The sequence below is a fragment of the Anthonomus grandis genome, chromosome 19 (genome assembly GCF_022605725.1).
Source record: "Anthonomus grandis grandis chromosome 19, icAntGran1.3, whole genome shotgun sequence".
Classification (NCBI taxonomy): domain Eukaryota; kingdom Metazoa; phylum Arthropoda; class Insecta; order Coleoptera; family Curculionidae; genus Anthonomus; species Anthonomus grandis.
This window is the reverse complement of record NC_065564.1, coordinates 3572165-3585337: the sequence shown is the minus strand read 5'-3', so window position 1 is coordinate 3585337 and position 13173 is coordinate 3572165. Positions and strand designations below refer to the sequence as shown.

Sequence of the window (13173 nt, the reverse complement as noted above, 5' to 3'; positions counted from 1 at the left end):
ACACATCTCGTGGAGAGTCTCACCTGAAAAAAACCAAAATTGCCCAAAATTTTTGACTTTTTTTTGGAGTAGGTCCATGAATCTTTCTAGACTATTATAATTAAAGGTTTCCTTGCTGGTAGTTTTTAAATCAACTCTCTAAGTTCATTAGAACAGAAATTGCCCTCCAAAAGCAAAGTTTTTTCCATGGAAAACACAAAAATTGGCCAAAATTTTGAGTTTTTCTTGGAGTAGGTCCTTGAAACTTTCCAGATTATTATAATTAAAGGTTTCCTTACTGGTAGTTTTTAAATCAGCTCAGTAAGTACAATAGAACAGAAATTGTCCCCAAAAAGCAAAGTGTCTCACCTGAAAAAAACCAAAATTGCCCAAAATTTTGACTTTTTTTTGGAGTAGGTCCATGAATCTTTCTAGACTATTTTAATTAAAGGTTTCCTTGCTGGTAGTTTTTAAATCAACTCTCTAAGTTCATTAGAACAGAAATTGCCCTCCTAAAGCAAAGTTTTTTCCATGGAAAAAAACCAAAATTGGCCAAAATTTTGAGTTTTTCTTGGAGTTGGTCCTTGAAACTTTCCAGGTTATTATAATTAAAGGAGTCCTTGCTGGTAGTTTTTAAATCAACTCTTTAAGTTCAATAGAACAGAAATTGCCCCCAAAAGCAAAGTTTTTCTCATGAAAAAAACCAAAATTGCCCAAAATTTTGACTTTTTTTAGCAGTAAGTCCTTAAAACTTTCCAGATTATTATAGTTAAAGGTTTCCTTACTGGTAGTTTTTAAATCATCTCTCTAAGTTCAATAGAACAGAAATTGTCCCCCAAAAGCAGTTTTTCACATAAAAAAAAACCAAAATTGCCAAAATTTTGAGTTTTTCTTGGAGTAGGTCCTTGAAACTTTCGAGATTATTATAATTAAAGGTTCCTTACTGGTAGTTCTTAAATCAACTCTCTAAGTTCAATAGAACAGAAATTGCCCTCCAAAAGCAAAGTTTTTCCCATGGAAAAAACCAAATTGGCCAAAATTTTGAGTTTTTCTTGGAGTAGGTCCTTGAAACTTTCCAGATTATTATAATTAAAGGTTTCCTTGCTTGTAGTTTTTAAATCAACTCTCTAAGTTCATTAGAACAGAAATTGTCCCCAAAAACCAAGTTTCTCTCCTGAAAAAAAAACAAAATTGCCCAAAATTTTTACTTTTTTTTGGAGTAGGTCTGTGAAACTTTTCAGACTATTATAATTAAAGGTTTCCTTACTGGTAAATTTTAAATCAACTCTCTAAGTTCATTAGAACAGATTTTGTGCCATAAAAAGCAAATTTCTTTGTGATGAATAAACCAAAATAACCAGATATTTTCCTTTGTATTAGTACAGCTCTTTGAAACTTTGCAGCCTCTTAGGAAATACACCCCTTAAACTAAGAATGTTACAATATTTCCCCAAAGTGCACCAGATTGGGCCCCAAAAGCACATTTTCGTCAGACAAATTTTAATCTCAAAAACCGGTGTAACTTAGGAAGTACTTAACAGATCAAAACGATTCAAATGGCAACGCTCCTTCCTTGGAAAATCCTCTAAATTCCTATAAAAAAATCATAAAAATATCACAACAACTTTTTAAGATACAGCTAAAGGGTCTCCCGTACATGTTTCACAGCTCTCCGCCAGAAAAGTGGGGTTATTTTTTTGTGTTGACATGAATTCTGCTGTATAAGCACTTCAATATTATAATAAAACCTTAGGGCAATAATTATAACAAATACAATATATACAAAAAATGCAATAAACCAGGCAGTAAAACAAAATAAAGACTAACCTGTGCGACCACTCGTGCCTTTTTTCGGCCTATACTTGATCCCATATTTTTTTAAATGCTGCACGGCGATGCCCTGGATTTCCTCCTTACGGTGCACATCGTTTATGAACATTTTTAGGGCGGTTTTAACTTAAATAAACATTGAAAAGTTGCATTTTTCCACTCTCAAATCCAGCATCAAAATCAACAAACTTTTTTAAATTTCTTTGACGTCTGCTGTCAGTGGAGGAAACACATGTGTTAGTCGACACGCGATTGGTGGAACCTCGGGCGCCATGTTTGAATTTTTTAACGGTCACCGGGCGGCCCTTTGGGGTTTCTACACCCTTTTTAACCATTAAAGAAACAATTTTTGATTATTTATAATCGATTATTGATTAGTTTGAACTTTAGTTAATGTGATATTGATGTGGGGCACCCGCGGCACCGCAGCCCCATCTCGTAATTCTTAACGCAACATATTCAAGTCTAAATCCCTGTAGTTTAGTGCGCGCAAGTGCGTCCAGAGGGCGTCAGAAATACGTGAGTAAGAATAGTATGTTACGATCTATAAAGTGAGGTAAGTTTTTCTTAATTTTTCACTTATTAAAGCGTGATTTTGATAAAAATCGTTGTGCCCCTCGTAATTTTGGTTGTTCAAAGAATATTTTGATGTATGCCACGTTACGATCGGTGCGGTGGTTCAGGCGTAATTTAAAGGGGAAACTGATGACTATCCGTGACCTTCTATCTATGAGAACATCTTATGGGAAGGTTTAAATACCTTTAATAACTCGTATTTTAAAATTAATTCAGTGCCCTATAGTCTGTTTTAATTAGAAAACTCAAAGATAAGTTAGTATACAACCCAAAAAAAAAAAATCTCATATCGTGGGGGTGTTCACCTCAAACCATCACAACCCTTAAACCTATTTAAAGCCCTTAAATATAAATAGCATTAGTATTAAACTAATTAAGGAAAAATGTCTTAATATTAGGTGTTCAATATGGTGGGCAACAATAAGACTACCAAGCGGGCCAAGAAGCCTATAGAAACCACTTTGGGGAAGGCCCCGATAAGCTCTAAGGAGGCCCCAGATGTTTCTCTTCTAAGGAAACCAATTGATACTAATTTGACTAATTTAAAGAGAATAGTTTCCCTTTTGGAGGGTGGTACTGATGAAGTGAGTATTCGGGGGCAATTATATGGCTCCAATTTAGGGTATTTACCTGTTGTAGTACAGTAGCAATAAGTAAATAAATTAATTAACCTTCTTAATTTGGTAATCCAACTGTATTAGGTATTACAATCTCTTTAAAGAAAAAAAAAGTTTTTTTTTGCCAAAGAATTGAACTCAGGTCACACAATCTATAGATAGTGCACATTACCACTGAGCCAAGAATCGTTTCCAACGTTGCCACATAGAAAAACAAGCATTTATTTTAGGTCAAAGACATCCTCACGTACGAATGTGATATTTTATACGAATGCCGTGCCTGCAGGTCCATATATCGTAGCATAGCGAATTTTATTTTGCACAAAAGAACGTACTGCAAGAACAGGTTTTGTGTGACTGATTTTATTAATAATAATAATAATCATCTTGACAGAGACGTTCTGGTATGTATATACATTGCCAGGTCTTGGGAATATTTTGAGGGAAAACGTGTTTTAGCCGCAGGAGAGTCAGAAAATGTCTCGTTTAACTCAGGTAGTGGACAAACTGCATGAAATCGGAAGAGTTCATGAGGCCACCAAGCCATTGTTCACCATGGATTTATCAGAAGAAGACCCAGTGAAGAGCATGGATCAACTGGATGAGAAATTCTCCTCAAATTTCAACCAGCTGGTCCTGGAAAAGATTGATAGTAACCACGGGGGGGTTTTCCAGACCTTAAATTTTGACCATAGTACGGTTTCGAATAAATTAGACGTAGGTTTCCGGGGAAATTTCGGTTCTTTTTTTAAAAATAATTGAGGGGCCCTATTTGCGCAGGTAATGGAGCTGCACAGGAAACTGGAGCACGACGTGCCAGTCCTGGACTCGAACGGTAAAACGTTCGGGTTCACCAGCAGCGATTTGTACCCCGGTGACATTTTCCCCAGTCCGGTTTTCAGCTGTTCAAGTTGCACCAATAAATATTCCTCTGAGAAGACTTTGGCTCACCATATCAGGGTAAGTCCTCCCACAAAACGTCGCATCTGGCAACATTGCGCTAAACGAGCAACGTTGCCACTTTGCAGACAATCCACAACCCGAGTCGTCTGGTGTTCCTCTGTCCTACCTGTAACGATCCTTTCTCGAGTCCCTGGTGCGTCTACCGCCACCTGGTAAGGGTCCATCGGATGACCAATAAGCAGGTGAGGCGGGTGCGCGACCAAGTCAACAGCAGCATGATGAGTCGCGGCGAGTTCGACGCTAAAATCAAGAAAAAAGCACCGCGGGAGGGCCTACAGGAGGATTCGGAAAATCAGGTTCTAGAATTCTTATGGGGTCCAAATCTGGCTTGTAATCCGGCTTTTTTGTTTCCAGTGGATCGCGGATATCGAGGGCGATAAAGATTTTCAGGTGTGCGCGGGTTGCGGTAAACATTTCGAACGTAGGGCGGCCCTTCATTCGCATTCGCAAATGTGCGCCAAACGTTTGGAGGTCTTTAACAGTATTAATAAGGAGAAGGCGAAAAAGAAGGCGCTGGAAAAAGTGAGGGTGGAGGTGGACGGTAACGAGAGGGTCGCCTTAAAAGGGGCCCTCAAGCGGAAATCTGGGGGTTGTATGCGCGTGAATAAGCAAACGAGTGATGATAGTATTTTGAGGGCGAGTTTAGTGAAACCAAGTCGCGCCATCACCCAGACTAAGTCTGAGGAAACTGTCACGGTTAAACCGAAAAAAATAGAGCGCAGGTCGTACTCTTCGGTCGAAATCGTCTCGGACGACGTCATTTGTCTCAGTTCAGACGACTCAAGAGGCAACGAGATCGAAATCGTCCGAAAATCAACTGATAACCAAGTGATTCTTCTTGAAGATGATGCTCCACAGCAAGTGAACATGGACGAGCTCTCCTATAACAACCCTCTGAAGAAGTTGAAAACGAAAACCACCCTCCTGGACAAGGCGAGCTCTTACATAGACACCTCCGAAATGGTCTGCCGCCCTTGCAAAACCTACTTCCTCACCTTCGACCTCCTGATGCACCACATGTCCGCGCATTTTTCCTGGTTTCGCTATCAGTGCAGCAAATGCTCATTCGTAACTTACGCGAAAAGCGACTGTTTAGCTCACGTGCAACGAGAGCATCAGTTGCCCGAACAGTCGTGCGTACTGCCCTTACCCAACTGGAAAAGCGTCCTCATGTCCCACGACTTCCGACTTCTGGACCCTGAAGTGGATTTCAAGGGGTGCCATACAGATGAACGCATTTGCTTGGACGAGGAGGTGACTGAGAAGGAGCAGACTCCTTGCGAAACCGTTAAAACTGAGGCCAATTCGTTGTTTGACGAGGAGGGCGTTGAAGAAACCTCCCTTAAATTAGAGCCTTGCATGGATAGTGAGGATATAGATATGTCGGAGACGGAGGATGATTTGCAAGTGCTGCCCGAACCAGTGGAACTGGAAATGCCCGCGCTGGTATCGGAAGCGTTAAAACCCAGCGAGGAGACCGTTTCCAGTTTCGGTTCCGTGGCAGCCGAGCAGTACGAGGAAGAATCGAACGACGACTGGGGGATTCCGCAGCCAGTAAAAAAAGAAGAGGAGGAGGCGGTGTTGCCGGTGCCCACTTATACCAGACCTGCGCGTATCAGGACGACCGTGAAGCAAGAGGACTTTTTGTACTACGATCGCGGCAACCTGGTGGGGGTTTTTAAGAAAACTAAAGGTGTCGAGGGTGGTAATAAGGTGAAACAGGTTCCTAATACGGTTACAAAGAAAAAGTAGAGTGCGGTTTTGTTTTAATTATTTATTTCGTTACCTTTTAAATTATTATAAATTTAATATATTTTTTTTTAATAAAAGTTCAATTTTTTACTTGGAGATGTTACACACTTCGACTAAACCTTCCTGGTCCTTAAACCGACACTCCACGGTAAATTCGGATATTTTAAGGACGTAAGCAGAGTTGTTGCCCTTTTTCCTTAAGTAAACCGAGCGAGGATCCTCGTGTAAAACACTCTGGATCAGCTGGACGGTTTCCTGAAAACTCTTTGGTTATAAGGGAGCAAATTTAATCAGTTTTCCACCGCCCCACCTCTGAACCGAACTGGCGAAGTTGCTCCAGGGCATTTTCCAGGTAAACCACTTTTAGAGGCCTCTCTTCGTTCGCCTGTTGGATCCAATCCGGTACCACCACTTCCTCCTCAGGTTTATCGTATTGGGGGATGTAGGGTTTGATGTCTAGCACGGGGGTTTGGTCGATCATGTCCACCCCGTAAAAGAATATCGTGTCGTTGATGATTTTTTGGATTTTTACCAGAGAGAGGCCTTAAAAGTTTGAGCATTCGAATCAAATCAAATATACCTTAGTTGTTGACTTCAATATAGAGTAAACAAACAGACAATAAAAGAAACAAATGGGAAGAGATAAAAAATTAATTGGTCAATAAAATTAACATATCAGAATTTATAAACCAGTTAAATATCACGTAACAAAGCGTAATAAAAGCCTTTAAAACAGTAGTAACTAAAATTGGTCAAAATCTGTGTCATAATTATTTATTATGCAATACTGTAAAAATCACAATAAATCACATGAAGAGGCCGTAAAAGATGGTTAAATGTGTTTTTACTTTAGTAAAAAATTGATTTTTGGGGTTAAAGAAGATGTAGGGATTGGTAAGTTTATATTATATCAGTGGCGGATCTGGAGGGTTTTGGTATGTGAGGCGAAACCCAGAAAGTAATCATAATATACTTTCTTATGGAATTATAATATGGACTACTTCTTCAACCTCAATTATAATATATGTTTAAGTTCTATTACTTAAAAACAATGGACCCTAACAGGTATTATAAAACGCCCAAACATATTAAGCCTTCAATTTAATTCTAATTATTTGAATATTCTAACTCCTTATTGCAAAATAATGCTGTATTAAACCGCTATTTTTAGATAATGTAATTCCAACAAAACTTTTATTATAAATTTATTAGTTTTTTGGCAAAAACAAATATTATGCACTATTTAATTTGAAACAAAGCATTTTAAAGAATTAAAGTTCTAAATAAAACAACTTGTATAATGGTTATTTATTATTATAATGTAAATAATACATGCAAAAACAAAGAAGAAATTAACCTCTATACCAGACCTGTACAGGGTGTTGCGAAAAATAGACGGAGATTTTTGAATGGGTGATTCCTTGTAAAAAAATATGAGAAAAAGTTTCTCTAAACATGGGTTGCACCGGAAATGCACAGTTTTCAAGATACAAGGTGATAATTTTATTTTTTTAATATATTTTTTTTTATTAATATTAAAAAAAATATTTAGTTTATTAAGAGGCTAATTTAGCCCTAATTAGATTAAAATTGCAATTAAGGTCTAGCGGCGTCCCGGGAGACATCTTAGCAAATATTATTGGCAAAAAAATGTGCGCCACTGCCTTTGTTTCAACTAATATTTGTTGTTTGATTAAGCGTTTAAAAATACAACTTTTTCTCCTCTTGTATTTTTTTCGTATCTCGTTTTTGACAAAAAAAAATTAATACCGTTTTATTGCATGCCACTGGACAAAATTGATTTATTATTTTTGGTAAAAAAATCACAGGTGCCTTGGAAATAATTTTTGTACACCCTCTTACTCGACGAATCATTCAACGACGCACTCGAGCTAAAATTCGAGGTCTTTTTCTCACTTCTTCGCAAGTATTTACAATTTTATTTCTAAACTCTTCTATTGTTTGTATGGGACTAGCATAAACCAGACTTTTAAGGTGTCCCTATAAATAAAAATCTTTTGGATTTAAGTCAGGGGAGCGAGGTGGCCATTGAATTGGTCCACCTCTTTCAACCCAATTTTCCCCAAATATTACATCTATTTTGTAATTGTATGGACGGGTAAAGCTCAGAAAGCACGTTCATAAAGTTGTAAATTATGAGGCAACGGGAAGGTACCACTGACTATAGGATTTAGACGTTAGTTATAGATTTTACGGTTGCGTTCGTTGTTGCTTCAACCGGATTAATATACTACTATCTTATCGAAATTAATTTTTAAAAGATTTTATATTATGATTGAGTTTTATTTTTTTAACAAATGCTACAAAATTTAATACCGTATTTTTTTCTATATGCAAGGTGAGACGTCGCCTCCAGTCCACCACTGTATTATCTGAGGACCGACTATTATTTACATTTTCCCCCAATACACACTAGAAAACACCTTCGCTTTTATTTAGAAAATAGACCTACTAAGTTAGCAAGAAATGCAGCTTTATATCGAGCTTGCTCATGGTGTAATATTTAACACAGCAATAATTATATTGACCTGTTTAATGGCACAATATATAGCAACATTCAAACGCAAAATTGCTGCAATGATAATGATCTTATAACCATTAAATATTTCTATATACAAGCAAGTGTCCCCAAAAATATACCGACAAACTTCAAGGGGTGCTAGGGGACATCCGTTTTCTCTAAAGCAAAAAAACGGTTTTTGGTACTATAATTTTTCGCATTAAGTGAATCGCTATTTACAGTGCAGAAAACGTTTCTTTATTATCAACATTCCGAACATTTCCTGCTTAAGATATAGTCAGAAAATAATAAAAATCGTCTGGCCCACGCGTTCTCCTGATCTCAACCCCCTAGATTTTTTCTCTGGGGTTATTTGAAAAGTTTGGTCTACGAAACAGCTGTTCCTAATGAGCAAGAATAATGGCCGGCTGTACGAATGTAGAAGCCATTCCCGAAATGTTCCCAAGAGTTTGCTATTGAATAACCCAACGGTGCAATCTTTGCCTTGAAACAAATGGTCGGCATTTCGAGCTACTATTGTAAACAATAATTCATTTGTTAACTAACAAAATAGTAATTAAACTGCACAAGTAAATATAGCAATTCAGTTAATAATGAGCTAAATAATAGTACCAAAAACAGTTTTTTTGCTCTAGAGCCCAAACAGCTCACTTTGGGACATATATTTACTGGACAAAAAATATTTATTCGATGTCCCCGAGCATCCCTTGAAGTTTGTCGGTATATTTGTAGGAATTTGACACCCTGTATATTAACTCTCCATTTTTTTGACGAAAAACAAATAAAACCACAAAGTCACACACAACAGCCGAATTTTTAAGGTCACAACTTCAGAGTATACTACAGGCAAAAAATGGAGATCCAAAAATCTCATCCATTGTTCTCTAAGAGACCAACATACAAAATTGACGAAAAACAAATAAAAACACAAAGTCACGGTCTCACAACATGTAATTTAACGGGCTACACGTGTTTCGCTGTAGTTAGAGCATCATCAGGCCTTTAGAAGCCATCTACACACTTCACAGTACATAAATAATTGTAAATGATAATGATTGTAAGAAATTTATGTACTGTGAAGTGTATAGATGGCTTCTAAAGGCCTGATGATGCTCTAACTAGAGCGAAACACGTGTAGCCCGTTAAATTACATGTTGTGAGACCGTGACTTTGTGTTTTTATTTGTTTTTCGTCAATTTTGTATGTTGGTCTCTTAGAGAACAATGGATGAGATTTTTGGATCTCCATTTTTTGCCTGTAGTATACTCTGAAGTTGTGACTTTAAAATTTCGGCTGTTTTCGAGTCAAATCAATTTTTGTAGACTGTTAAGTTTTATAAGCTGCCCAAAGTATTTAATTACTTTTCATCTGTTAAGCATATGTTGTCTTACTATTAGGAATTTCCTGTTAGACAACGTTTGTTAAATAAATAAATGAAAATTATAAGACTGCAGTTTCCAGGCAGTCCAAGGACTTCCTTTATACCTTCAACTGCCTGGAAAAAAACACGAAATTCTTCCCTCACCCAACCTACCAATGGGACAAGGTCTATAAGGACTCCTAGTGGAAAACACCCCGGTCCTCACCCCATTTAACCTGGGGGGCGCCACCTTCGCCTTCGGATGTTCCTCGTTCTCGTGGAACAGGAATATCACCCACATGTGCGAGTAACTTTGCAGACCGTCCAGAGAATGTTCTGGATTAGTGAAGGCCCGTTTGTTTAACGTGATCTTGGCGGTGTTTTGTTTGGTGACGCTCGGTTGACGCGGGGTGCCACGGATCCGAGGGAAATCCGTGGAAATTACCCCGATCGGGTGCAGGTTCTGGGGTTTTTCCTGGCACCCGGCACATTTCCACGTTTTTAAAGTCGTCCGGATGTGGTTGATGTCTTTTTGGTGGGTGTGATGGAGACCGCTGAGCTTTTTCCTAAACATGAGAGGGTAAAAAGTGTTTTTTAATATTGGGTGGCCCCCCCAAGATGGAGAAGGAGTATTGGTTTAAATAAAACACAACTGTCTTAGTAAAAAGTGTACTTAAAAAGATAAAAATACAAATCATTCGGACATGGTTTCATCAATAACGACCATCCCATCATCATTTTCATCCATAGAAAACTTATTATCTTCATTCAACAATGCTTGAAGGGCATTAACAGACGTGGATAGCACCAGGAACTGCTTCTTCCGGCAATCCAGCACTTGTTCAAGCTCCTTTTTCTCCTTGGTCAGCTCAGAGAGCTGCTGCTGCAAATGGTTCAAGTTTTTAATCATATCGGTCCTGGCCGGTTCTTTTTCTATAGCTTTGGCCAGCAAATCGTACTGGATCCGGTTCTGTTTGATCGTTTTGGCCTTTTCCAGCTCCAGTTTCTGTTGTTCGATATTGTCCTTGATTGTAGTGATGTTGTCCTCCATTTCCGAGTGCAGTTGCTGATACTTTTTCAGCTGATTGGAGGTCTGCTTGTGGACCAGATCACTGCGACGTCTCGCGTGTTCTAAGAGAGCTAACTGGGCCACTATTTTGTCATAAGTCGAGTTGATTTCCTCGTCCGATTCGTCCAAGGTATTGATCCACTTGGTGATCATTTTTACCAGGACATTTAGGCGACGGTTATCTCCTGTACCATCTCCATCGAGGATCAAGTTTCTTTTGATTATATCTTCTTCAGACATGGTGGGTGAGGGGAGTTTAGCTGTGGAAGAAAGCCCTATATTGTTTCGCTAGTAAACAAGTTGTTCCAGGAGTCTACAATCAATTATTGTGAGGCCTTCGGAACAACCAATTAGTTGCTCCTGGAACAATATTTTTCAAGTACATTTTTGAGACAGTTCTTGAACACATTTTTTATTGAAATTTGGCTCCTATCTAGCCTTATTTCTACTTTTTCTAAGGCAAAAAAAAACATTAAAAAATATGTGTCGAGGAGGGTTTTACAAGGATTTTTTTGCCACAGAGGGGGTGCCATGTAAAGCACATTTTTAGGTTAATTGATGAGGTGCTGCAGAAAGATATGAAGGATTTTTATGGCATTATAAAGGGGGCCCCCAATTGCCTAATAATTATAGCCAAATAAGTATTTTAAAGAGTAAAAATGAACCTAACTAACCTTAAATTGTTGATCTCGGTGCGGGCCTCTTTTAGCTGAGCTTGTAACTCAGCTACAGTGGACATAACGTGCCTGAAGCTGATATTTTTGTTCAATAAATCCTACTATGCCCTAACTATTTAATTAAGTTCCCTTTATAGGGTTGAAATGTTTGTTTATATTGAGATTTTAAGAGGTTATGTTCCCTAGACATTGACGTGTGGCGTCACAACTCTCGTCAATTAGGTAGGTAATGCGTTCAGGAAACGATGCTTTCCCTGGGAAAAATGTCGTAAAACAAGGAAAAACGTGTTTCCAATTGGTTTTTTGCGTTTTAAAGGGTAGTCTTAGCCTTAGGCATCAACAAAAAGTTATTATTTGGTACTGAGAATGCCCTGGGAAAAGCCAGAGACGTTTCTGGGTAAGCGAGACAGGTTTCTACTATATTTTCTAGTTTCAAGGCACTTATGGCAATAAAACTGATGTTTTTCCTGTTTGTTTTATTATTTACACCCTATATAATCCCCTGTGTACTAAATATAAGCAAAATTAGCTTTGTGTCTGACTATAGTCTCAATGACCTTATGTAGAATTCACCAGAGGTCATTGACCCCAGAACTATGGTAGGAAAATCGCAAATTTTGTCAAAAATACACTGAATTTGATCTGGTATTGAATACAAACGTATAATAGACATCCTAGACTAGAGGTAGCACTAATCACATTCAGATTTAATGCACTTTTAGGGCTAATATGTGGATAAGTTTGAAAAACATCCTGGTTACACACCTACAGTGACAAACGTTGTTGTGTTTATTGCTATTTCTCAAAATATTTTAATTTTTCAGGTTTTTTGGTCTCTGTTTAATATATTGTATGCTTTAGTGTACGTGCCACTTTTTGAATTAAATCTCTAGCTGTTATAAAAAAAAAGTTATATATACTTGTTTACAAAATCATAAAATGGCCTTTTCTTAAAGACCCTTTACTTTTTAGCTGTGTCTCGCAACATGAATAGTAACAGTATGACTTAGTGTACATGCGAATCTTTGAATCAAGTCTCTAGGTTTAATAGCAAAAAAGTTATACAAAATGTTGATGTGTCTAAAATATAGCATCATAAATAACACTTTTTCTAAGAAACCCTTGACTTTTCAGATTTTTGTGTAATTATATAAAAGATTCACCTTGACCCAGTGTACGTGTGAGTCCTTGAATGAAGAATCTACCTTGAATAGGAAAAAAATTATATAAAATAGTGGGAACAACTTACAAAAATATGACTTGGAGGTATGGGATTTTTACATGTCTGTAGCCAAAATCAGTTCTACCGTACCAATTTTAATGGTTTATGTCTTAAAAGTTGCAAAGCGTTAATTCAAAGCTTTTAAGACCAAAATCAAGAAAATCTGTCGACAGGAAGAGAAGATATTGAACAACTTACAAAAATATGACTTGGGGGTATGGGATTTTTACATGTCTGTAACCAAAAGCAGTTCTACCGTACCAATTTTAATGGTTTATATCTTAAAAGTTGCAGAGCGTTAATTCAATGCTTTTAAGACCAAAATCAAAAAAATCTGTCAATAGGAAGAGAAGATATTGAACAACTTACAAAAATATGACTTGGGGGTATGAGATTTTTACATGTCTGTAGCCAAAATCAGTTCTACCGTACCAATTTTAATGGTTTATATCTTAAAAGTTGCAGAGCGTTAATTCAATGCTTTTAAGACTAAAATCAAGAAAATCTGTCGATAGGAAGAGAAGATATTGAACAACTTACAAAAATATGACTTGGGGGTATGGGATTTTTACATGTCTGTAACCAA

At 37.5% G+C, this 13173-nt stretch overlaps 2 protein-coding genes across 2 annotated transcripts; one reads left to right on the top strand and one right to left on the bottom strand.

The window, feature by feature from the left end:
- Positions 1-2118: 2118 nt before the first annotated feature.
- On the top strand, positions 2119-5807 carry LOC126747418 (zinc finger protein 800). The gene is made up of 7 exons (XM_050455997.1): positions 2119-2365; positions 2784-2969; positions 3233-3406; positions 3462-3719; positions 3783-3962; positions 4031-4261; positions 4320-5807. The coding sequence occupies exons 2-7, from the start codon at positions 2793-2795 to the stop codon at positions 5715-5717; spliced, it is 2418 nt and encodes an 805-aa protein (XP_050311954.1). The 5' UTR covers positions 2119-2365; positions 2784-2792; the 3' UTR covers positions 5718-5807.
- Positions 5725-12274, bottom strand: LOC126747419 (tRNA (adenine(37)-N6)-methyltransferase). The gene is made up of 4 exons (XM_050455998.1): positions 11363-12274; positions 9794-10185; positions 6028-6260; positions 5725-5972 (listed from the first exon to the last, which is right to left on the bottom strand). Exons 1-4 carry the CDS (start codon positions 11425-11427, stop codon positions 5805-5807), a joined length of 858 nt encoding a protein of 285 aa, XP_050311955.1. The 5' UTR covers positions 11428-12274; the 3' UTR covers positions 5725-5804.
- Between the last annotated feature and the right edge of the window lie 899 nt (positions 12275-13173).